Source organism: Lynx canadensis, chromosome F2 (genome assembly GCF_007474595.2).
Source record: "Lynx canadensis isolate LIC74 chromosome F2, mLynCan4.pri.v2, whole genome shotgun sequence".
Lineage (NCBI taxonomy): Eukaryota > Metazoa > Chordata > Mammalia > Carnivora > Felidae > Lynx > Lynx canadensis.
The window spans coordinates 23,514,592-23,540,654 of NC_044320.2; the positions used below are offsets into that span (position 1 = coordinate 23,514,592).

General features: G+C 37.7%; 1 protein-coding gene across 3 annotated transcripts in view; it reads left to right on the plus strand.

The window, feature by feature from the left end:
• Positions 1-8,234, plus strand: part of TRPS1 (transcriptional repressor GATA binding 1) — a 258,443-nt gene extending 250,209 nt beyond the window's left edge. For 2 of the 3 annotated variants that reach the window (XM_030303780.1, XM_030303782.1), the window contains exon 7: positions 1,614-2,777. In XM_030303780.1, the coding sequence (XP_030159640.1) occupies positions 1,614-2,675 (1,062 nt within the window). In that variant the 3' untranslated portion in view covers positions 2,676-2,777. Of the gene's footprint in view, positions 1-1,613 lie in introns of all 3 variants that reach the window. The other variant, XM_030303784.2, reaches the window with a different exon arrangement.
• Positions 8,235-26,063: the final 17,829 nt, after the last annotated feature.

A 26,063-nucleotide genomic window follows, 5' to 3' on the forward strand; every position in this document is an offset into this window, starting at 1 on the left:
AATTATTCACAAATTACTATATATATATATATATATATATATATATATATATATACACACACACACACACACACACACACATACACATATTCATATTCTATGTAGAAATGATTTGCTGATTTAAGTAATCTTTTAGAAAAATCAGGTTTTAGCCACTTAAAGGTTTCTCTAGGGGCACCTGGGTGGCTCAGTCAGTTTAGCGTCCGACTCTGGCTCAGGTCATGATCTTGCAGTTTGTGAGCTCGAGCCCCATATTGGGCTCTGTGCTGACAGCTCAGAGCCTACAGCCTGTTTCGAATTCTGTGTCTCCCTTTCTGTCTGCCCCTCCCCTGCTCATACTCTGTCTCTCTCTGTTTCTCAAAAATAAATAAATGTTTTATAAAATTAAAAAAAAATTTCCCTAAATTTTCATCTATAAATATGCATTAATTTATTAAACTTATTCTTTTGATTTTATAAATCAAAGCTATTTACTACAAGTAAAATTATTAGTATAGTCTTGTCTGTAGAGTTTAGTCCTATAATCTAAATACCAATCATAAAGTGCTTAACCTGAATAAAAACCAACCTGAGTGAAAGCATTCGATCTGAGCACAGAGTAGAATGACGTATCAGGTATTTGAACCAAAGCTACAAAGGAATTTGTATTTTCACCAGAAAACAAATGCTTCACCTGTTAACAAGTAAAATCTTCTGTAGTGATTATGCATATAAAATACTATTAAACAAGGAGAAATAAAAGTGAGAGGTTAAAAAAAAAAGTCTCCCACTGATATGGCTTTGATTACCTGATGTCTTTCTTCATGATTCTGTTCATTTGTCTTTGATTATTTATGCTGTGATATTTAATAGCTTTATATCCACATTCGCAGTTATTTAGAAGAATGCATGTATTGGTCGGCTCAGGCTACCATGACAAGATACCATAGATTGAGTGGCTTAGACAACAGAATGTATTTTTACACAGTTCTGGAGGCTAGAGGTCTGAGGTCAGAGGATCAGTGTGGTTGGGTCCTGTTTGGGGCACTCTCTTCCTGGCTTACAGAAAGCCACCTTCTATGTCCTCATCTATCCTTATCTGCCTCCTAAAGACCATGTCTCCAGCTACAGGCACATGGCCAGGTAGAGCTTTAACATACAAATGAGGGGACCCAGTTCAGCCTGTAGCAATGTATAATTTTTCCACAGTTGTCAATAAAGGCTATCGCCCATGTTCCTGTATTGACATCTTAGTGCATGACTCAGAAGTTGAGAAATATTTCAGAAAAATCACGTTTCTTCAAGTAACTTTCTACACAGTTTTATCACTCAGTGCTGCAATTCCAAAATCTATTGAGTTTGGAAAAGCTGTTTTTAAGTAGATTAAAGTTTTCAGTCCTCCCTGCGAAGTTGGACATGATTTAATTAGGCTAAAATAGTGTGCTTTGGTTACTCCCTCTGATCCCGCTTAGGGCAAAAGGAGGAGATTTAGTAAATCTATAACATAAAGTCTACCCTTGCTTTGAACTTAAGCGTGGTTCATATTTGTGAGGAATTGTTAATGCATTTTAATGCATTTTTTTTAATGTTTTCCTTTTATGTGTTGTATGTGTGTGTGTGTGTTTTCTCTGCAGACTCCCAGGCCTTTAAACATCATTAAACAAAACAACGGTGAGCAGATTATTAGGAGAAGGACAAGAAAGCGCCTTAACCCAGAGGCACTTCAGGCTGAGCAGCTCAACAAACACCAGAGGGGTGGCAGTGAGGAGCAGGTCAACGGAAGCCCCTTAGAGAGGAGGTCAGAAGATCATTTAACTGAAGGTCACCAGAGAGAAATTCCGCTCCCTAGCCTGAGTAAATACGAAGCCCAGGGTTCATTGACTAAAAGCCATTCTGCTCAGCAGCCAGTCCTGGTCAGCCAAACTCTGGATATTCACAAAAGGATGCAACCTTTGCACATTCAGATAAAAAGTCCTCAGGAAAGTACTGGAGACCCAGGAAATAGTTCATCCGTATCAGAAGGGAAAGGAAGTTCTGAGAGAGGCAGTCCCATAGAGAAGTACATGAGACCTGCGAAACACCCGAATTATTCACCACCAGGCAGCCCTATTGAAAAGTACCAGTACCCCCTTTTCGGACTTCCCTTTGTACATAATGACTTCCAGAGTGAAGCTGACTGGCTGCGGTTCTGGAGTAAATATAAGCTCTCCGTTCCTGGGAATCCGCACTACTTGAGTCATGTGCCTGGCCTACCAAATCCTTGCCAAAACTATGTGCCTTATCCCACCTTCAATCTGCCTCCTCATTTTTCAGCTGTTGGATCAGACAATGACATTCCTCTCGATTTGGCGATCAAGCATTCCAGACCTGGGCCAACTGCAAACGGTGCCTCCAAGGAGAAAACGAAGGCACCATCAAGTGTAAAAAGTGAAGGTCCCTTGAATGTAGTAAAAACAGAGAAAGTTGATAGAAGTACTCAAGATGAACTTTCCACAAAATGTGTGCACTGTGGCATTGTCTTTCTGGATGAAGTGATGTATGCTTTGCATATGAGTTGCCATGGTGACAGTGGACCTTTCCAGTGCAGCATATGCCAGCATCTTTGCACGGACAAATATGACTTCACAACTCATATCCAGAGGGGCCTGCATAGGAACAATGCACAAGCGGAAAAAAATGGAAAACCTAAAGAGTAAAACCTTAGCACTTAGCACAATTAAATAGAAATAGGTTTTCTTGATGGGAATTCAATAGCTTGTAATGTCTTATGAAGACCTATTAAAAAAATACTTCATAGAGCCTGCCTTATCCAACATGAAATTCCCTTCTTTTATTCTTTCTTTTGATGAGTAGGTTACCAAGATTAAAAAGTGAGACAAATGGTCAGTGAGAAACAAACGAAAAAAAAATGGAAGATGGTAAATAGTCATGTTTTAGAACCTAGCAAGTCAGAACCATCTTGGCGAATGTGTACTGTGGAAACGGTCCATAAGAAGTATCTCCAGACTCTATTATGTTTGTAAAGGAAGAGATCAAAGCTATCTCGAATTTGAAAGGGTTTACAGATTATGATACTAATGCAGTATTGGGCTGGCCATTGGTCCATTTGTTCATCAACCCATAAATTGTTGCCTAAATTTAGAAGTATCATGAAATCCTAGGCAGATGAGGAGAAATCTAATCTCCAGGGCAGTGAAAGGAAAATGGCGCCTCTTACATCAGTCTCCTCTCATTGACAGTGTTTCGGATTTAGACCTAGAAATGTGAGCTGTGGTTAGGCTTGGTGAGAGAGCAGCGAGGAAGGTGACAGACGGTGGCACAGTGATTTGGGCCAGCCCTGCCTGTACATACACATGCACACCCTCTCTGATATTTTTGTCCTTTAGATGTTCAGATACTCCTTTCAAAAACAGTCCTTTCATTTGCAGTTTAGGTTCATTTTGTCCCAATATATATGCCTTTTTAAAAACAGTGCCCTCAGTGCTTACGTAGTAATTCTTTTCTTTAGCCAGATATTCCTATCTTGTATGTGATGAAGCAGTTTGGATTTGTTTTTTTAAGCCTCCTCTTGGTCACCGATCTCACTTGGCACATTGTAACTAAAGGGATCCCCCTCAGTTCAAAAGATTCGATGGATATAAAAGTTCAGACCATGGGCTTAACTTGTTCAGAATACATGGTATTTCTCCATAAGGTAACCTGCTGTGTTTTATTTATTTCCTTTTGGTTAAATATAATTTCCAAACTTTGTGGCCAGGCAGCGTCTAAGGTTACGTTACCACAGACTGATAGTTGGTATATGTACCAGTCACTCCCTTCATTAGATTTATACAGGTTTAGTTAAGTAGCATTAAATAGGATTCTTAGAAGTATATCTTCATAGTACTTTTAATACTTCAGGCTTTGTAAAACTATCCATGAAGGGAAAACTCCTCAGCATAACTGCTCAGGGAAATAGGGCTAAATAACTAAACATTAAATAATTGGTTAAAGGTGCTGTTAGTCGAGCCTCAATGCTTGCTACAAGGATGTATGTACAAGGACTGACTTTAATAATTTGCATTATATTGTCCCAACCAGTAGTTTATTTTTTGCCACGGAGATGTAGAAGATATTACAAGCTACTGGATGCACTGTCAGATTAACTTATTTCATTAAAGAAGTTGGGAGAACAAATAGGAAAAAAAAAACTTATTTTTCTAGTAAATATTAATGTATTACATTTCAAATAATGGTGCCTGACATATTGAATAATTATTTTCTACAGTGTACGTATGCAACAAAGATATTCCATCATGCATTAGAGTCAGTTCTGGCTCTGCCTAGCTGTTTACATTTGCAAATGTAGCAAACAAGGAAATGAAGCAACTATTTCTATTGCGGTAGATATCTTTTGTGTGTGTGTGTGTGTGCATTAAAGTTGTAAACGGTAACATGAAACAAATGAAAGTTCTTGATATAATGGTATGGAAAACAAGAAGGAAATGAAAATATTTTTATGCCTACTTAGGAAAAAAAAGGGTAGCACTATTCATTCCAAGTACTTTCTTTTTTTTAATTTTTAAGCTCTTAACTCACATTGTTATGCTTAAAATGATAAACATATATCCTCTTTTTATTGCTTTGTCTATGTTTCAGATGAAACATTTCAGAAATTATTTTGATAAGTGCTGCTGGAACCCGCAGCACTGATGTTTTTATTGCGTTCTGTAGCCGCATTTGCACTCATTTTTACATAATTCCCAGTCGCTTTGTTATTGTTTTTGTTTTGTTTGGGTTTTGTTTCTTTTTCCCAGTGCCAGGTCTTTGTTTCTTAAAGTTGGATGGCAGGTAGAGTTCAACCAGTTTGTGACTGTCGTAGTGAATGAAGTTAAAATGTCTTTTTGATGTGTTGTCATTTCCATTCTTGCATTTTTTTTTGTTTGTTTTCATGTAAAAAAAAAAAAAAAGAGAGAGAAAGAGACAGAAAAAAGAAATCAGGACTAAGCCTTCAGCTTCAGTTTCATTTTTAAAGGGCCCTATTCTGGTCTCACCTGTCCAGCTCTGATATTCACATAAACTGAAATGAGGAGGTGGAATGAGAAGTTCTAACATTCAAATTATGTGATGAGAATTTTATCTTTCTTAGGAATTTCAATGAATGCATCTCAAAATGTACAGGCAGACTTGAGAGGTGGCCATGAAAGATCTCAGAAAGAGAGGAGATTTCCCAAACAACGAAACAATGTTTCATTTTCATTTTCTTAGTAAAAGGACTTAGTAACCAAGTGCACTGTGGCAATCCTTCAGCAACATTACACGTGGACTGCTCAAATCAGTAAAATGCCAGAAGTTTGGTTAACTTGGGTATGACTTTTTGGGCAAAGCTACTCGGTAAACAATTTCTCCCGTGTGTCGGACACAAACAGGTTGTTCATTTTTGGCATGTATTCCTTCTGTTTTTTGTTTTTGTTTTCTTTTTTCAACTGATTTTTGTTTTCTCAAGACAGACATAGTAGTAACGATTAGCATTGGAAAATACATATCACTATTCTTGAAATATTTATGGTCAGTCTACTTTTGGTAGAATATTCTTGGATAGCATTGACACGATAGATCTTCTTCCATATTCTTTTATTATTGATTATTTTATTTTCATTTTTGTTTTCATTATTATACATATTTTGATGGAGAAGAGGTTGGGCTTTTTTTAAAAAGATGAAAACTTACTGTGACACTAAAATACCCCCTGTTTTTTGACTTCTGAAAGCCTTTGTTCCATCTCACAAAATATATTACAAAAGTGGTTGGTTGTTATTTTAATTTGGTTTTAAGGTTTCCAAATGATTTTGCCTTAAAATGTGATATTAAATGAGCTATTTAGGTACTTATCCTTTTTTTTTAAGGACTTTCAAGATGATTTAGGATTTTCCCCCCTTGGAAAAGGCTTCCCCTATGATGAAAACTATATGCCAGCTAAAATTGTATACCATTGAAAAACTGTAAGTCTTTTGAAATTACTTGTCTCTATTTTGAATCAAGTTTTGGGTCAAATTTTAGGTCAGGACCAGCTCATGCATTCATTCTTCCTTTTCTTACTCTTTCTTTCTTCCTCCCTCACCCATATATTCATACTGTTGTTTGGGATAGAAAAATCATGAGCCAGCCCACCTTGGAAGGATGTGGATTGAGAGACACTACAGGACTCTAAGTGTATGAGAAAAGGATGGAGCTCTAAACCTTAACATGTTAACTCTGTAGTTCAAAAGGAAAAGAGTGTGCCCATTCTTTCTACATGACATATTGAGATGTTCTTTTAAAAAATCAACTTTTAAGATAGTGATGTTTTATTCTAAACTGTTCTCTTTTAGTAAAGGTAGATTTTAGAAAACAAGCATGGGGATTCTTTTCTAAGGTAATATTAATGAGAAGAAAAAAAAAGTGATTATCTTTAACAGCTCTTTGTTGAAGCCTGTGGTAGCACATTATGTTTATGATTGCACATGTGCACATAATCTATTATGATCCAATGCAAATACAGCTCCAAAAATATTAAATGTATATATATTTTAAAATGCCTGAGGATATACATTTTTCTCAATAAATCGAAAAGTATCAATACTGCTATTAAAATAATTATTAGCCTTCTGCTGTGTGGCTGCAAAACATCACAAGGTGACCTGTCTTGAGACTTCTGAACTGCCTGCCTATTTAGTTAGTGAACATTAGCGCAATTCTAGAGTGGGGATATCTGTCATCCAGTGGTGGAAACATGGAGTAAAGAAGCTGGTGGTCAGTTTCTGTGCTGTATGCCAGCCTTTTCCCTACAGTTTACATGAGCTCACGGTCTTTGGGTTGAGGGTCATGGCAAAAAATGCAAGGCATCTTTGATAAGCAAGTAGGTGAGAGCTTGCTGACTGTCCCTAGATCACAGGAGAAAATGGTGGAATTGAAATTCAACCAGAATATGAAACAAAATATGCTAACCAAAGGTAGGTAGTGTCAGGTGGAATTCTATGAGTAGGCAGCTGTGAATGAGAAAAGGTAGAAAGACATGCATTGGGACTTTGAAGGGCTGGGTTATTTTCCAAAAGAAAGACTTGGCCAAGGGCAGAGGGATGGCTTATTTGGAGAGCACTTCCTTTTGGTTTTCCATTACTGTTTCATAGCTGATTCACACGTTCCTGATAGCGGTGCAATTGTTGAGAAATCATCCACAATTATTTGCAGTAATTAAGACCTCTGAAAGATGCTAGGGCAGAAGTGTGTGAAGTCAGGGATGAAGAAAATGTGAAATTCAACATTGATCCACACATGGAAACTGGATAATGTGTGGTTCTCTTGAAAGGAAAGGTAGAGCTGTAAGCTTCACTCCGTCCTACACCAGAGAAAAGCGAGAGTAATTTTACATGGAAATAACGTATAGCCTTCATCAGAGAAGATGGTCCTTCAGGACCCATAAGTCCCCAAACTGGATCCTGATTCTACCCCTGGTTGTTTTTCGTTATATGACCTGCAGCAAATCACTTTTTCTTTTCGTTCCTCAGGTTCCTCACCTGTAAAATGGAAAAAAAATATATTAATAATAATAATATTAATAATAATAATAATAATAATGGTAATGTAGTACTTGTTTTGTAAAGCACTTTGAGATCCTTGGTTGAAAGGCACCATGAGAATGCCAAGTATTATTATATGGCCAAGGGGCTTATTTAAACTCTCAGTTCCCAAGGGCCAGAAAAGGTTGGGGTCATGTTTCTTAAAAAGATGAGCTGTAAATATCATACCAAGCAGCCTATAGTGTTGACTATGAAGAGGCAAAACTATTACAAGGCTGATAAAACCATAGTTTCTTAATGGCTACCAACAAGGCAAATATCACAGTAAGAAATGCCAAATTCCTTAGGGTGGACTGTTTGACAACATGGAATTGGGGGGGGGGTGGGACGGGGTTGGGAAACATCTCAAAATGCCAATGTAAAATTAACTTACAGCAATATTCACCAGCAGAAAATGTCTTTCATATGGAATGATTTCATGTTGCTAAGAAAAAATTCAATTTGTAGTCCTGATTTGAATATTAGAATGTTGGCTATAATAGTCTGTTCTTACAACACATGGAATTTTTTTTGTTTTATTTAATTTTGTTTTCATAGTGCATGTTCATTTCTACTCACAAACATGTTCTTGGTGTATTTCTTATGCAAACAATCTTCAGGCAGCAAAGATGTCTGTTACATCTAAACTTGAATAATAAAGTTTTACCACCAGTTATATATAATGGCGTTGGTATGGTTTATATGGGTTCACTTTCATGCATGTAGAAATAGGAAACACAGACCATTGTGACATATAGACAGGCTCTGATGAGTTGAGATGGTGAAATCAAATCACCATTCTCAAAAATAAGACTAAGATTGAAAGATCCTGGAGTCTCTCAGCTTGTTTTGCTTTGCTTTTTTTTTTTCTTTAACCAATCTTTTATTGATAGATCTTGTAGAAAAGAAAATATATATATACTAGTTTCTTGAGGAGGGTTAACAATAAAAATTGTGTTTATTTCAAAAACATTTATTAAGTATTGAGTGTTGAGTATTGGGTAATGATTGTTTTACGATATATAAAAACTGCGTTTGAAGTTTAACTTTGATTGATTTCAGTGTACCCACATATGATGTGAAGATCCTGATAATCTCCATAAATTCATATTAATATATTAATATATTACACACATTGTTTGCTTAAAATGAAATTAATCAGAGGAGGGTTCCTAAAGGATGATTTTGAAAGAGGGAAGCAGCAAAAGCAATCAGAAACCCAGGTACGAAAATGACATGGGTAAATTCACCTAAGTGGTTTTTTGGTTTTTTTTTTTTTAAGTTTATTTATTTATTTAGAGAGAGAGTGAGAGCCCGTGAGCAGGAGAGGAGCAGAGAGAGAGAGAGAGAGAGAGAGAGAGAGAGAGAATTTCAAGCAGGCCCCACACTAAGTGTAGTGCTGTAGTGCTTGATCATTCAGGGCTCAATCTCAGGAAAGATGAGATCATGACCTGAGCCAAAATCAAGAGTCCCAGTGCTCAACAGATTGAGCCACCCAAATGCCCCCACCCAAGTATTTTTAACCAGAAAGAAAAACACAAAGACAGGACTTACAGTATTTAAATAACTTATTGCTTCGAAGATTTGTTTTGAACATTTCAAATGAATTAGTATCTACCCTCCTTACACAGCCTTACTTCTAATTTTTGTGAGCCTCAATTTAACAAATCCTTTTATTATTTGTTTTTCTAGCTCTTTCTCTTTTCTCTTGCTTGGAAAACAGAGTAGAGACTTTGAGGTACTTTCATAATGGTAAGAAGCTTCACAGCTGGAGGCAACATTCTCTAGATAAGAGTGGAGTAGAAATCACTTAATATGATTTCTATATACAACTTGGTTTTTCTGTCAGGGAGCACGTTTCACATAAAGTTGAATCCACTTTGTTCTCACCCAGAACTGTCAGAATCCCATTCAGAAAGAACTCTGTAAGCATCAGCTGTTTACCCTTGTTTGAGGGGAAAGAAGATCAAGTTAGCACTGTGAGTCCTCACCTTACCATCTCTGTGAGGGTAGAGCAGTGGTCAGAAACTCAGTCACACAAAAGAAACAGGCAAGTGGCTTGTGTGGGTGAGCCAGCTGGGTGGAGACCTTGGGAACTGGAGGGCTGGATGAAAGGTAGCCTTTCCCCGTCTCTTAAGAACAGTGCCAAGCTGACTTGGGTTGCAGATTTTCAGTTTTTAAGAAAAACTGGACAAAGGTAATTTTATGTGAAATCTCCTAATTTTTAATGTCAGTGACTGACTTTTTTTCTTTCTTTCTTTCTTTTTTTTTTTTTTTTTTAATATTGCAAGCCAAGCAAAACACTTGTTCAGAATAAATTCCACCCAAGACAGGCAATGTGTGACCCCTGGAGCTTGAACAATAGTGAACTCTGGTAACTGGCAGGGAGGAAATTGGGCAAAGCGCTGAGGTTAGCTGTGGTTCCTCTGGGTTTTGTCTCCGGTCCCAGTGCACCTCCAGCTCTGCCAGGAAACCCGAAAGCACCGTGGCAGCAGCACCTGCCTGATTCTTTCAGAGCCAAATTTGCTTAAGACGAGAAACATTTGCACAGAAGACAAACAACCCTTCTTTTTTTTTTTTTTTTTTTTTTTTGAGCGTACTGCTAATTAGTTTGTACTTTTGTTCTCCGTCATTGTAACCCCAAGTACGATTTTCCTTTTTTTACCACACTGGTGCGAACTAAGACATTTCCCAAACTATTAAAAGTTGCTACAGTTAATGTCCAGTAACGTCCAAGATGTCCTTGTAGCCCTTTTCATGTCAGGTGTTTGAGTGAAATTAACAGCAGTAGAAAAGTAAAGCATTAACACGTGATGAGGAGGGAGGGGCTTTTTCATGTTATAGTTGATAATTTTAATGAATAATTTCAGGATTTTCTTTAAATAAAAGCAATGTTTATAATGAAATCTTATTGCTAGTTTTAATGATTTTTTTTGAAGTGTATTTTTATTTATTTTGAGCAAGAGATAGCAAGTGGAGGAGGGGCAGAGAGAGAGGGAGACAGAATCCCAAGCAGGCTCTCTGCTGTCAGTGCAGAGCCCAGTGCGGGGCTCAAACTCACCAACTGTGAGATCATGACCTGAGCCGAACTCAAGAGTCAGACGCTTAAGTTGTCTGAGCCACCCAGTTGCCCCCTTATTGCTAGTTCTATAAAACTGTTCTCCAATATGTTTAGGATGTCCGTAATCTGAAAGTCACCTTCCGTCAATGTTAAAATACTTGTATAGGAGGTAACAACCACTTCTTCCAACTTTCTGTTTAATAACAACAATAATGTAATATTGTTATATATTATATTTTATATATATATATAATTTAACAAATATATAATATTTTAACAAAATACTAACTCTTTTCTTCAGGTAAGTAGTAGAGACTGGGGTAGCAAGTGCTATTAGCAGAAAAATACAATAGAAATTCTTTAAATTATTTCCATAAATAGGTGAGTTTCTGAATTAAAACTGCAGAAGCACTAAATTGTACGCAATTTCCCAGGAATACTTAGAATTCAAACCCCATGAAGACATCACAGACCTTTTTGCAGAACATGTACCACCTGTTATGTGAAAGCAATGTCTGCCTTCATCATGTTTACACATTAGCCAGTTTTTAGACTTAGTGTACTCTACAGCCAATGGTATTTTCTTCAGAGCTTAAATCTCCTTAGATATTTTCTCTCTATGTAGCCCGCATATTACCCAATGAATTCATGTATCTGAAAAAGCATAAATACACCAGTTAGTTTACAAAGATCAATTTGATATCATTATGATGGATTATTTTCTACAACCTTATTGTTTGTAGTTGCCTTAATTTTTTTTCTGTAGTGAAATTATCATTGCCATTATTCTTGTTTGTTGGTTGGTTGGTGATGACCCATGTAGTATAAACCCAGGCTTCATGCATTCATTCAACAAATACCAACTGAGTATTATGTTGGTATTTGCACTATTCCAGGCATTTGGACTGCCTCAGTGAAAGAAAGCAGACCCAAACTCCTCTATTTGTATGGAAGGGAGACAGACAATAAACTTACACACAGTAAACAAACATATATATAGCGTTTCATGTTAGAAAGTGAGGTATGCACTAGAGAAGAAAAACAGAGTTCAGGGGCAGTGCAGGGGATGGATGCCATGTTCATTAAGCTAACCAACAGTACAGCCATCATTTGAGCGAAGACTTAAAGGAGGAAATGGCAGAGTGAATAGCTCATGCAAAGGCCTCAAGGTGAGAAGAGTTTGTCTGGTAAGCTTGAGAAAGAGCAAGGCAGCCAGTGTGACTGAGGCAGGTAAACCAGAGGGAGAGTATGTAGAAACTCACTCAGAGGTGAAAGTATGGACGTAAGAGGAGATCAGATCATTTAGGATGTTGTAGGCCACTCTGTGGAGCGTGGCTTTTATACTGTCTGAAGCAGGGAAGTATTTTACTGCTTTGAGCAGAGGATTGCTGTTTGATGTATGTTTTCATGGGATCATTCTCTTCGATGCTTGGAATAAATCCTAGGAGGTGAGGATACAAGGATAGAAGGAAACCAGGTTGGGCACTAACTTAGTCGTCCCTGCAAGAGATAAGAGGGACAGGGGCGCCTGGGTGGCTTGGTCGGTTAAGCGTCCAACTTTGGCTCAGGTCATGATCTCACGGTCCGTGAGTTCGAGCCCCGCGTCGGGCTCTGTGCTGACCGCTCAGAGCCTGGAGCCTGTTTCAGATTCTGTGTCTCCCTCTCTCACTGACCTTCCCCCATTCATGCTCTGTCTCTCTCTCTCTCAAAAATAAATAAACGTTAAAAAAATTTTTTTTAAAAAGAGATAAGAGGGACAGAAAAGCAGTTAAAATTCCAGAAATGATCTTAGAAGGAGAACAAACTAGATGGCCTGGATGCAGGGTGTGAGACAAAGAGAAGAGTCAAGAATTATTCTAAGATTTTTCATCTGAGCAAACTGAAAGAATGGATTTGATAGATCGGATTTGGAGTGGGGGGGGGGAGGGAAAGGAGTGAAACTGGGGACTAGCTACAGTTAAGGTCCAAAGGTCAAATAGATGGTTAGACCTAGGAGTTAGAAGTTAGGAGTTAGCCATAGCATCTAGACAGTATTCAAAACGATGAGACTGGCTGAGATAATCTAGGGAGGGAACAGGTGGGAATACACCCAGTATTTGAAATCTGGGCAATGAGGAGACACTCGTGAGAAAAACTGAGGAGGAAGCTGCCTGTGTGGTAGAAGGAAAACAAAAGGAAGTTATCTTAGAAGCCAAGGAAACAAAAATGTATCACGAGGCAGGGGGCAATTGACCTGAGAAGATACTGCTGATCGGTCAAGTAGGAAAATGGTCTCTGGCAGGATGGGCTATATACTTTGTGGGGCCCAGGGCAAATTGAACATGCAGATCCCCTTGTTCAGAAATTTCAGGACAGTGCCATCAGAGTTTTCAATGAAGCTCAGGACCCTGTGCACCTGCACAGCTTGCATATGCCCATGAAGCTGGCCCTGGTCAGCAGCACACTGATAAAAGCAGTTTGGAGCCATGGATGGGAAAGTCTGATGGAGTACTTTTTTCTTTGACGTTTGTTTATTTTTGAGAGACAGAGCACAAGCAGGGGAGGGGCAGAGAGAGAGGGAGACACAGAATCCAAAGCAGGCTCCAGGCTCTGAACTGTCAGCACAGGGCCCGATGCAGGGCTTGAACTCATGAACCGTGAGATCATGACCTGAGCCAACGTCAGACGCTTAACCGACTGAGCCACCCAGGCGCCCCTTGATGGAGTACATTTAAGAGATGTTTGGAAAACAGTATACAAAGGATTTGGGGAGCTTTTCTCTATAAAAGGGATTGGAAAAAGGATTGCTAGCTGACAAGAGATGTTGAATCAATCGAAAGTTGTTTTGCTTTAGAATGGGAGAAAGAGGGGCGCCTGGGTGGCGCAGTCGGTTAAGCGTCCGACTTCAGCCAGGTCACGATCTCGCGGTCCGTGAGTTCGAGCCCCGCGTCGGGCTCTGGGCTGATGGCTCAGAGCCTGGAGCCTGCTTCCGATTCTGTGTCTCCCTCTCTCTCTGCCCCTCCCCCGTTCATGCTCTGTCTCTCTCTGTCCCAAAAATAAATAAACGTTGAAAAAAAAAAATTTAGAATGGGAGAAAGAAAAACATGTCCCTTTGCTAAGGAGGCTGATGCAGTAAGGAAGGCTTTATTCGTCTTACCAGAGAGAGGAGAAAACAGCTGGAGTGATGTTCTTTGATAGGTGAATGAGTGGAAGGAAATAGAATCTTATGCCCAAGTGGAGAAGAGGACAGTTCGCATTCATAGTCACAGTTGGCAAAGCAGACTGTGTAGACACAGATGTTGGTACATGTGCGGCTGTGATAGTGGAGTGCCCAAAAGCTCTATTTTTTGACAAAATGTTTTTCCTGTGGCTCTACTGTTCTGCCCATTACCCCATTCAGAACTTCAAAGCATTTCACTCAGAAACAAGGCTGCTTATACATTAAACAAGGCAATATTGTTTCATTATATCCCAATGGCATGTGGATTATTGGATAAAGTCAGAAAACTGTCACATAACTGAAAATGGTATTTGAATCTCACTTTAAAAATTGCTTCTGTAAAAATCTGCCCCAACATACTCATCTTGTTTAGTTCAAAATGTTATTTCTCATTTTCTTAATTCCAGTTTTTCAAAGACACATGGATCTTGTTATGCTAATAAGCAACACCACAGCAAGTATAGCGTTCTTCGTTCTCTTAATACCATTTCCTGAAGATACACCCAATAAGAGGCAGGTTTTTACCAGGTTTTCCTTATGACTGCGATTGATTTTTTTTTTGAGTGAATTAATTCATGTGTGCCAAATACTGATTCCGGACTCAGAACTGTGCACGAGCAGTATAAAAGACACAAAAGAGTTCAAATTTGCTGCATACTCTTGATTATACCACAAAGGTACAGTCGATTAAGATATAAGGTTGCTTAGTTACAAGTTTGTTTTTTTTTTTCATTTGGGGCATTTTCTGAACCTTTCCTTATTACATTTCATTTCATTCATTTTAGTACCTTTGACAAAAAGTCTTCCCATTATCTTAATAAAATTTTGTTGAAATTTGAGGAGAACTTCTCTGTTATTCCCGCTATGACTTTTAAATATAGCTAATATGTTCACAGGAAAGGCTTTAGTATTTGGTAACGGTTCAACTTACAGTGTTAACTTCTAAGAAAGCACTTGAAGAATGGTATCTTACCTTAGATACCTAATAAAGTGAAAAATCAAAACTTGAAAACTGAAGTAAAGTGGACTTCAGTGACCCACAGGTGTTTTAAAGAATGAAAGTTGGGGGCGCCTGGGTGGCTCAGTTGGTTAAGCGTCCGACTTCAGCTCACGTCATGATCTTGCGGTTCGTGAGTTCGAGCCCCGCGTCGGGCTCTGTGCTGACAGCTCAGAGCCTGGAGCCTGTTTTGGATTCTGTGCTGCCCTTTCTCTCTGCCCCTCCCCTGTTCGTGCTCTGTCTCTCTCTGTCTCAAAAATAAATAAACGTTAAAAAAAAATTTAAAAAAAAAAGGAATGAAAGTTGTTTGGTTTTTCCTATAATATATTGTTCTTTAACTTGTAATCCGGTAATCAGCCAATACTATTTTTACTTATTTTATTTAGAGAGAGAGAGAGAGAGCAGGTGCACGGTGGGTGGGGGTGGGGAGACAAAGGAAAGAGAGAGAATCCCCAACAGGCCCTGGTACTGTCAGCGTGAAGCCCCATGAGGGGCTGGAACTCACGTCCTGTGAGATCGTGACCTGAACTGAAGTCGAACGCTTAACCAACTGAGCCACCCAGGCACCCCAGTCAATGCTCTTTCCTCAGTGAGTGTTCTTTGCCAGCACCAGCTGTCTTTGCTCTGTAATCCAGGCCTCACATTTCCTACATGCATGCAAACGTTAAGGTAAGGCCAGTTACCTCATGGGCAGTAGTGAATGTTTACCATCACTGAGTGTCATGGAGTAGATTGCCTGATACACTTACATTACTGGCCAATGATGGCAACTGAGACTTCAGTATTCTCAAATGCAGTGGAAACTCTTCTTTCTGAATTGGTGCTAGCTGGCCCTCATTTCCTGGACACTCTCATATTTGAAGACTGCAGTTAAGCTTTTCTTGGTATCTTTGGTTGAAGTTGTCCACGGCAAAAAGCAGGGGGGAGCCTTTCTCACTTCATGCCTATGCATCCTCCGCCATCTATTCTCCTTCCAGACCCTGTTCCCTCACTAGCATCTTATTGTCCAGAAGGAAATGGATTGTCATTTGCTTTTGAGGACATTAGATTTTTCCTTGCTGTTTTAAAAATGATTTCATGAAACTAAAATTTGGTATAACTTCCAGGTGCATTTCCTTTGATTCGAATCTATGGGCTTAACACCTTAACAAACTGAGTAGACATATTTGCATTTCAATAACCTGAGTATAAAGATGAACACATCATTTTAACAAGGCCCTCTCCAGAATGTCTCTTTCCCAGACCGTGCTCGCATGTGAGCAAGTGTTGAAGCTACTAAAACTTCCTCCTTTTAGCTTTCTTGCCCCAACCACTTTAACCTCAAAAACAAACTCTCAAGTGTTTTATAATTAACAAGAATTGTTCTTTTTAAGACAAACACCACTATGCGGCTCTGTTGATAGTTAAACTCAATTATAGAATGCTCTTTTACATAGAAATCCATTTTTAATATTTTTAAAGGTATCAACACTGAGAGAAAAGAGTACTGCCTGTTGACACACACAACTGTTCACGATGATTTTTGACAATTAATTATTTTAAAGTAGACTAAGGAAATATAACTCAACATTTTATAAACATTAATATATTAGATTGTGTTTTAAAAAAATTCTTTGGGAGGAAGACATGAGAGATGACAGCAACAACTAATTTAAAAGTTGTTTTAATATGCTGACTTCTTTTTCAGGGACAATTTTCATGGAATTCTTGGAAAAATTTTATAAACAGTTCCCATTATATAAAAACTTGAGGTACTAATAATTAATGTTTAGGATCCAATCAGCCATCAAAGAGATTCTTAATTTTCCTTTTTAAACTGTGTTTTTCCCATGTATTCATGTTTGTTTATGGACTATGTTTATCAATAGAAATAAATATATGTTAATACTTCGGCAAGTTGGTTAACATATAATCAACCATCTACCACTTACCCACCATGCAAAGTTTATAAAAGCAGACCACCAGGGCAATCTATATACCGTCTTTCGGTAAGCTAGAGAGCCAAGGCTGGCTGGCTCTTCAGGTGCCCTATGCAGATTCCTCCATGCAAAGAATTGAGCTCTGCACTTTCTAGACACCTGTTAATTTTCTATTTCCCATGATACATAAATCAAGTTGGCCTTATCCACAAACATTTCTAGAAATTCTGTTGGTTATAGGTAACATCCTTACAGATGGGATCCTTAGGGAGGGTGTTCCATCATAATGGGTTTCGTGGAAAATAAAACTAGATCATTATTTATATTTTTACATTGTCAGAACATAACTCTCAAAATGTTATGAACAGCAAAAACATCGTTCTCACAGGGAGAGTGAGCACATGCAAAAGTTCTAATTAACTCCTTAATGAAGAAACCAGCAATAGGACAAAGCTGGTTCAAAAAAGGATATGAAAGACAAAAAGAAAGAACGCTGGAATAAGATGACTAAATTACATGCAATATGGTTCATGTCTTGTTGGGCAATAATGATCATAACCTCTCAGACTGCCTTCATCATTGGATAGGAAAATCATTGTGACTGATCCGTTTTCTATAAGGTAACTTTATAGAGAAGTAAAATAGTTATAATAAATAATTATATTCTCTGGGAGAGTAAACGACAACAAACTTTTTAGATCACGCTTGGTATGACCTTGAAAGGTGAAGCAGTTATTTTTGCCTCATTTCCCAATTTGGTTATTTTTTTCTTAACAAATACAGAAGCATCTGGAAAAAATTTAAAAACATTTGCATCTTTCCATAGTATAAACTTTCAAAAATGGAAGTTACTTCTCCCTGTGAGTTGTGTTATGAATTAGTTATATAAAACAACAGAAGTGTACTTTTTGTAAAAAATGATTTGATTTGATTTTCCCGACTTATAACTCGAATCAAATTCACCACATTCAAGATTACTCAAGAAAGATCCCTACTTCTAGCTTCTGACCAATTATAAGAAATTCCTTAAGGAAAAAAAAAAAAACCCATGAGAACATAAGAACTCGGGTATTCCAAGCATATTTAAGGGGAAACATAAATAGGTATTTTTTAACGTTTTGAAGTGAGTGGTATCTCATGGAAGCATCACAGAAGACTAAAATTCAGACAAAAGCTTTCTGCTCTCAATATTTTATAAATCACTATCACTTCCTTCTTTTCCAAAGCATTGCAGGGTGTACCAAAAATGCCTCTTTGGGCAGAAGATACTCTCAATTTTTCTCTTGGGAAATCAAAATGATTCTCCCAACCACTATTAGTTATACTTCTCTTTGCTAATCTAGCCATTATTTTTTAAATAATGAGATGATGTTACAGATACCAATTGCAGACAATTTCTTCTCCAGCTACTTGCCCATCATCTGTTTAAAACTTTGTATATGTACCAGAAGAGGGCAGGGAAGGGAAAAGGAGGTAAAATATATTAGAATGACTATTGCTTGATTGGAAAAGACAGAGCTCATTATTCCTTGTTCTTAGTTCCTCACATTGTATCTAGTAATATTGGGCATTCAATAGGCATTCTTTTGGATTAAAAGGAATCACTTGGTAATGACTCTGAAAATGTCTACTAGAGGAAAAAGTTTTAACATCAACAACAACAAAAGTAACATTTGGAGAATATTTTGAAATGCGAAGTCTTTGGAACTGTTTTCCTTTCTTTAATACCTACTGAAACTATTTTAAACGTAGAAGTCACTAAATACATACTTACTGATTAAATTATGAAGGGTCAAGGTTTGGATGTACATAAGCAAGGACCGGGAATGCAGGGAACAATCTGTTACCAAAATGTACACGTGAGAAACTGCCAAACCCAAGTTTAATCTTGACTTACTCATTTGTGGGCCTCACAGATGAGCTACATCAGAATCAAAGAAGTTCTCTAATGTGCTTCTACCAACTTTTCTTTTTTCTTTTTTTTTTTTTTTTTTTTGAGGCCATAGGAATGAAAAAAAAGTGTCCCTGAGATTTGTCTGGAGTCTGGAGGTGGGTGGCATCATCTGGGCCAAGGGGTACGTTATAGACAAACTTCTACTGGGGAAAATGTGGTGGTGTCAGTTTTTTAACATAGTAATTTCATAGTTCTTCCATCCAACATTTATTCGGGTTTGTTGAAAAACATTGCTTGTATTAGGGTAGCTATACATCCTGTCCTCTAATTTACTGTGTCAGTAGCTAACACCCTCGTAATAAACACCTGAGACCCAACTGAGTTAGCTCCCTTTTCTTCACACTTGAATTCAATCTTTGAACAAGACCTGCTCATTTTACCTGCTGTGCAGTCTCCTCCTCTGTCACCTACTCTCTGCATCTCTGCCCCTGTTGAGGCATCTTTCTTCTGGTTCAAGGTCATAGCCTCCTACATGGATATAGTTTCCACACGGTTGCCAGGTGAACTCCGCAAAATGCAAAGCTGACCTTGTTATTCCCCTACTTTAAGACCTTCGTGCTTCCTGCTTAGTTTACGGAATAAAACACAAGGGTTTTTGCATCGTAAAGCCTTCAGTGCCTGGCCCCCATTGGTCTTGACAGCTCATCACATGTTACTCCCTGGCAAAAACACAGGTTCTAATTTCACGAACACATCAAGGGCTTTTCAAGTCCGCATCATTGCTTGTAATGTTGCCTCCGGTAGGAGGGCGCTTCCCACATTTATTTGCCTATCTTTCTCATTACTGAACTGTCAAGACTCAGATCAGAAATTGCCTCTAGCATAACTTCCCTGAACAGGGTGCTGAAAATTTCCCTCCTCTGGACTTCCTGGCACATGCCCCTCTTTTCACTCACATCATGCTGGTAGGCTGCCTCGCTCCACGAGAGCCACATTTGAAATGTGGCTGAGTGTATGACTGAGCAATTGGTTACTTTATTTGTATTTTATTAAATTAAGTAACCATATGTGGCTAGTGCTGTTGTGCAGGACAGTGCAGCCCAAGACCCTTCCTAAAAGGGGCTTCATGCTATGGTGCTCTTCTGTAGGGAAAATAATCTCAGAAACTTCATATCTTTTCTCGCCTTTTGTTTCCATGATAAAAAGCTGAGTAATTAATTATAGGAATGTTATGTGTATTAATGCTATAAGCATCAAAAGGGTCATTTAAAAAAAAAGGACTTCGTTTTTACTAATTTTTTTAATAATTTACTTTGGCAACTATGCTGAAGTGACTTTATATTATAATAATAAGCCCCTGCCTCTGAGGCAGCTGAACCGTGCTTTTCTCCATGGGCCTTTTTAACCACTGTGAAAAATTGATTACACTTCATTTGATCTCAGGTTTACAGTATGAGAGTATTTATGTATTTCTGGACATTATTGGTGGTTTTCTAAAACAAAGAGAAAGCAAAAGCTGTGAATAATTTTCAAACTTCAACCTTAATTTCAATATTTTTAAATTTAACTGACAAGGTAATTATCCCAGAAATTGTCCTAACTCAATGATTTGTGAAACTATGATTGTCCCATTAAAATGACAGAGTACTCAATCAGGAGAGAAAAATGGTTCTCTGAGGTTTGGCCCTATTAAACTGGTTCTTTATGCTATTATCCACTTCTCCTTTTGAATACACGCAGCTGTGTGTTTCCGTGTGCATGAGGAAAAGTGTCACAGCCAGAAGATGGCTGATGTTAACGCGGAGCAGTGAAGCAGAGGGTTAAGAGTGCAGATTCTGCGGGCAGACTGCCTGATCGGAATCCCACAGGGGCCACGTCACACTGGTGGTATGATGGAACCGGTTCAGTAGGCCACTCTCCACCCCAGTTTCTTCATCTATAAACAGGGACAATGACTTGATCTGTCATGCCGATCTGGACTGCGCCACAGTAAAACCCCTCATGTCTGAATTTTATCGAGCGACAAAAGATTATTTTTTGCTAATACTACATGCTCATCACAGATCAGCTGGGGCCTCTGCTCCACATCACGCTTATGCAAGGACCCGGGTAGATACAGCGGTCACTGTCTGGAATATAGCCAGTCACCATACCAGAGGGGAAAGAGCTCAGGAAGGTTGTCTCCGGCAAGTGCACTCACCTAGAAATGACCCACTTCACTTCCCCTCATAAATCATTGGCCAGATGCGGCTTTGAGGCCAATAGTGCAATCTTACCACGTGCACAAGGAGGCTGAAATGTGCAGCGACAAGGCACTAATGATTACCACAATAATTATACCTATCTCATACACTAAAAAGTTACTTTACACAAATTAGCTAGAACGGGACCTGAAGTAAGCTTTTATGCACTAATGAAGAGCAAATGCGCGAAGTGTGAAATTAGAGGATTCCAATTTCATGTCAAACTACATGATTTTAGGACTCCAAGTCTGCTAAAACCAGCCAATCTGAGGGTGGAAAAGATAATAGTGAGGTAACCCAGAGGGTTAATACTTCACTTCCACCAAGTATGATCTATTTTAGAAAGATACTTTGATTATAATTCCTTCATGCAAAAGAATCATTTATTTGTTCATTTGTACGTACAACAAGCATATGACAGCACTGTGCTAAGTGCCGAGGATATGGTAGTGAACAATAAAGAAATGGTTTCTGCCCTCATGGGAGATTGGATGTTAAATGTATAACATACAAATACTCACTTAAAATTGTGATAAGTGCTACCGAGAATTTCTGTATTGGCAATGGAATTAATAAGTTTTTAAGAATTTTATAAATCTTTAAAGTGTCAATTATATTTACTCCTCTATCATAGGTACATTTAGGTATTAAACATAAATCCTATGGTCAGTACAGGGCAGGACCTGTACTAGGCATCAGAAATGAAGAGATTAGTAAGGCATGATCATTTCCTCAAGGAGTTCACAGTCTCCCTTGGAAACTTCCATATAAAGAAATAATCTTAATATGACACAATATATACCATGATTGAGATATACTGAGTACCTAGGACAAGGATGTATTACATACTGGGATAATGAACACGAGAAACAGCTTCTGGGAGGAGCATATACCCGAAATCAGGTTTGATGTATCATTAGGAATTAACTAGACAAAATGATGAAAACCATTCTAAGTGGAACATGTGCAGAGGAATGAACTTGGATATAAATACTGTATAGATGAGGAATGACAAGTAGTTCACAATGCTTGGAGGGAGGAAGTGATAAGCAGACAGTCTGGAGATCCTGCTAGGTCAGGTCAAGGAGTATCTACTGCTGTGCTGAGTTTGGGTCTTATGCCGAAGGTCATCAAGATAAAGGAGTTTAATAAAAGAGTATGAATAAGATTTGCATTTTACATGGGTGCCTGTAATAGGTAGTATGGCTTGAAGGAGGTTGAGATGGGAAGAAGACAGACCAGTTAAGAATCTGTTGCAACCATGACCAAGTGGAATTTATTTCAAGAATGTAAGGGTGATTCAACATACAAAAATAAGTCAATATAATACAGTACATCAATAAAGAGCAAAAAATTATATCATCATCTGGGTAGATATAGAAAAAGCATTTGAAGATATTTAGCACCTCTTCATGATAAAAACACTGAATGAACTAGGAAGATTGGGAACTCTGTTAGCCTAATACCTTAAAAAAAAAAAAAACAAAACCACAGCATCATACTAAATAGTGACAGAAGACACAATGCTTTCCCCCTCACATCAGGAACAAGACAAGACTGTCTACTCTTCCTACTTCTATTCAACATTGTACTGTATGTCCAATTTAGGTCAGTTAGGCAAGAAAACAAAATTAGGAGCATCCAGATTGGAAAGGAAAACGTGAAACTATCTATATTACCAGATGACGTGATCTGGTGCATAAAACAAATCCTAATGACTCCACTAAAAACTTTTATTTTTATAAAACAATAATAAATAATAAAATAATTAAAAATAATAATTATATTAGCACCAATAAATAAGTCCAACAAAGTTATGAAACAACGTATAGAAAATAAAGAATATTTCTATATAGTAGCAATGAATTACCTGAAAAAGAATTAAAAACAAAAACTATTTTACTTAGCATAGCATCAGAGAGAATAAAATACTTTATTTTTAAGAAGACCTAAATAGGGGCGCCTGGGTGGCTCAGTCATTTAAGTGTCTGACTTCGGCTCAGGTCATGATCTCATGGTTTGTGAGTTCAAGCCCCACCTCGGGCTCTGTGCTGACATCGCGGAGTCTGGAGCCTGCTTTAGATGCTGTGTCTCCCTCTCTCTCTGCTCCTCCCCCACTCATGCTCTGTCTCTGTCTCTCTCAAAAAAATAAAAATAAAACATTAGAAGACCCAAATAAATGGAAAACTACCCCATATTTGTAGACTGAAAGAACATAAATTATTAAGAGGCAGTACTACCCAATTTGTTTTACAGATTCAGTGCAACCTCTCTCAAAATTCAGGGTGACTTATGTGCAAAAATTGACAAGCTACTCCTAAAATTCATATGAAAATTCAATGCATCCAGAACAGCCAAAACAATTATGAAAAAGAAAAACAAAGTTGGAGGATTTAAACTTTCCATTTTCAATACTCACTATAAGGCTACAGAAATCAAGACAGCGAGGTACTGCCATAAGGACAGATAAATGACTTGAAGCAATAAAACTTAGAGTCCAAAAATAAACCCTTGCATTTATGATTAACTGATTTTCAACAGAAGTACCAACACATAAATGAAGGCAATAATAGTCTTTGCAACAAATGGTTCTGGAATAATCATATGTCTACATGCAAAAAGAAAAAAAATGTTGAAATACAGACCATACACAAACATTAACTCAAAATATATTCAAAACCTAAATTTAAAAGCTAAAACTAAAAATATCAGAAGAAAACTTAGGTATAAATTTTTATGATTTTGGGATTAGCTAATGTTTTCTAGATATGATACCAAAAGCACAAGCAACCAAAGAAAAAATAGATTAAATGAACAGAGTGATATTTCTGAAACCTTCAAGAAGCCTTGCAGCTGTACAACTAAGGTCCCTCAAGGAGAGGAAAATGAGAGAGAAAAAATATTAAGGAAATAACATGTGAAATATTTTCAAATTTGATGAAAACTATAAACCTATATATTCAAGAAGCTCAATGAATTCAAAACACAAAGTACATGAAGAAAACTACACAAAGGCACATCATACCGAAATTACTTGAAATACTAATAACAGAAAAAAAACATTAAAAATAGATATAGATAAAAGGCAAAATATGTACAATTCCAAAGATAAGAATGACAATAGACTTCATGAAAACAACATGAGCAGGAGAGAGTAGAGCAACAGCTTTAAAATAATGAGAAAAAAAAACATTGTCACCTAGAATTCTACACTCAGTGAAATTGTCTTTCAAAAAAACAAAAGTGAAGTGAACACTTTTTCAGACATAAAAGATAAAAGAATTCATCTCTAGCAGACTGCTCTACAAGAAATAGAAGAAATCTAGGTGGAAGGAGATGATAACAGGTGGGGATCTGGATCTACATAAGCCATGAAGGACTCTGGGAATGGTGAACTAGTGACAAAAAGCAAATTCGTGGTGGTTGTGACTCAGAGTCTTAGGAAGGAGTTGGACAGAGATATTACAATGGAATTTGAGGAAATTTGGAGGGTGATAGATACATTCCTTATCTTTATTATGGAGCTTGGCTTTACGGGAGAAAAATTTGCCAACACTTAACAATTTATACACTTTCATTTTGTGCTATTTATTGTATGCCAATTATGGAACAATAAATCAGTTAAGTAAAGAAAAAAAATTTTGAGTTGCCAGAGAAATATTCAAGTAGATCAGATTAAGACTAGGTTCACTTGTTGGAGAGAAGAGCCTGCAACTCAGGGGAAGAACTAGATTTACAGTTATTTGAGTTCAAATAACCTTTGAATTCAACGAGAGCATCATGTTTGCAAGCCTCGGTTGTGTATTCAGTCAGCCTGAACTTGACTCAGTCAGACTGAACTGACTGGCTTTGCTACTTACTAGCCATGCAACTTAATTAAAAACAAAGCAAAACAAAACAACTCTTCCTGCCTCACTGTAAATGGCAGGATGATAACACCAACATCACAAATTAATTATATTAAGTTCTCAATAAATGTTACAAGAACAGCACAGTCTTGGGAGTGAATTAGTGTTCACACAGAAGTCATGCATTAGAGTAGTGTTTCATAGCCCTTTTTCTTTTCATTATTGATGCTCTAAGGAGACTTTTTGAAGAATTTTTCCTAATCCTTGCCACCTCATGAAACTTTAACACCACAATTATAACGTATATCTATTTCTCTACTGTGGTCTTTGGAGGGGCATAGCCATAATTGTTTTCATCCCCCAAGAATCAATTTTCACTCCGTGGGAGACAATATTGTGACTCCCCACCCCAAGTTGCGGGTGAATGGATTCTTGGAAGACACAGATTAGATCATCACACAGGATGAAGAGTAGACTAAAAATGGCATAGGGGTATGACTGAATTCATCAGATGTTTTCTAAATAGGCCCAAACTGTGGAATAATTAAACAAACTCAGCACTGTAAAATAAATGGTACCATTATCAGTTTTTAATTTTTAAATGTTTAGTTATTTATTTCGAGATAGAGAGTGTGCATGCAAGCAAGGGAGGGGCAGAGAGAGAGAGAGAGAGAGAGAGAAAGAAAGAATCCCAAGCAGGCTCCATGAGATCATGACCTGAGCTGAAATTAAGAATCGGATGTTTAACTGAGCCATCCAGGCACCCTAAATGGTACCATTATTGACCGATACATACATATATAGATATATTTACATTGTACTGATGATCTTTAAGTATATTTTAAGATCATGTGTGAAACAGTCAAGACAGTGCTTGAAGACACTCTCAAAGGTGATTTGGGGTGACACAAAGACAATAAGAAACCCTTCTCCCAGCACAGCATTACTGAATTTTCTCCCTGTTTCAGCCCCCTCCAACACCAACACTGAACAAAATTTCTCAACAAATTCTTATGGGTATTTATTGTGTGTGAAAATTAAGACATCTCAGTTTTTCACTTCTATAAATAATGTAATGAATATCTGTGTATACAAAATCTGTATACGTGCAAAACTATATCCATTTCAATGGCAGTAAAGTCTTTAACAAATTTCTAGTTAAAGTTACCACTTGAAAAAATGATAACCATTCTTTTTCACAGAATCAATTGGTACGTAGGCAGTTTTGTGATATCCCACATTTTTCAGCAAATATAATAGGCTTACATGATGGATGAAGTTGATTGAAAGAAACAGACTTCCAGTTATAAGATAAACAAGTCCTGGGAGTATAATGTACATCATGG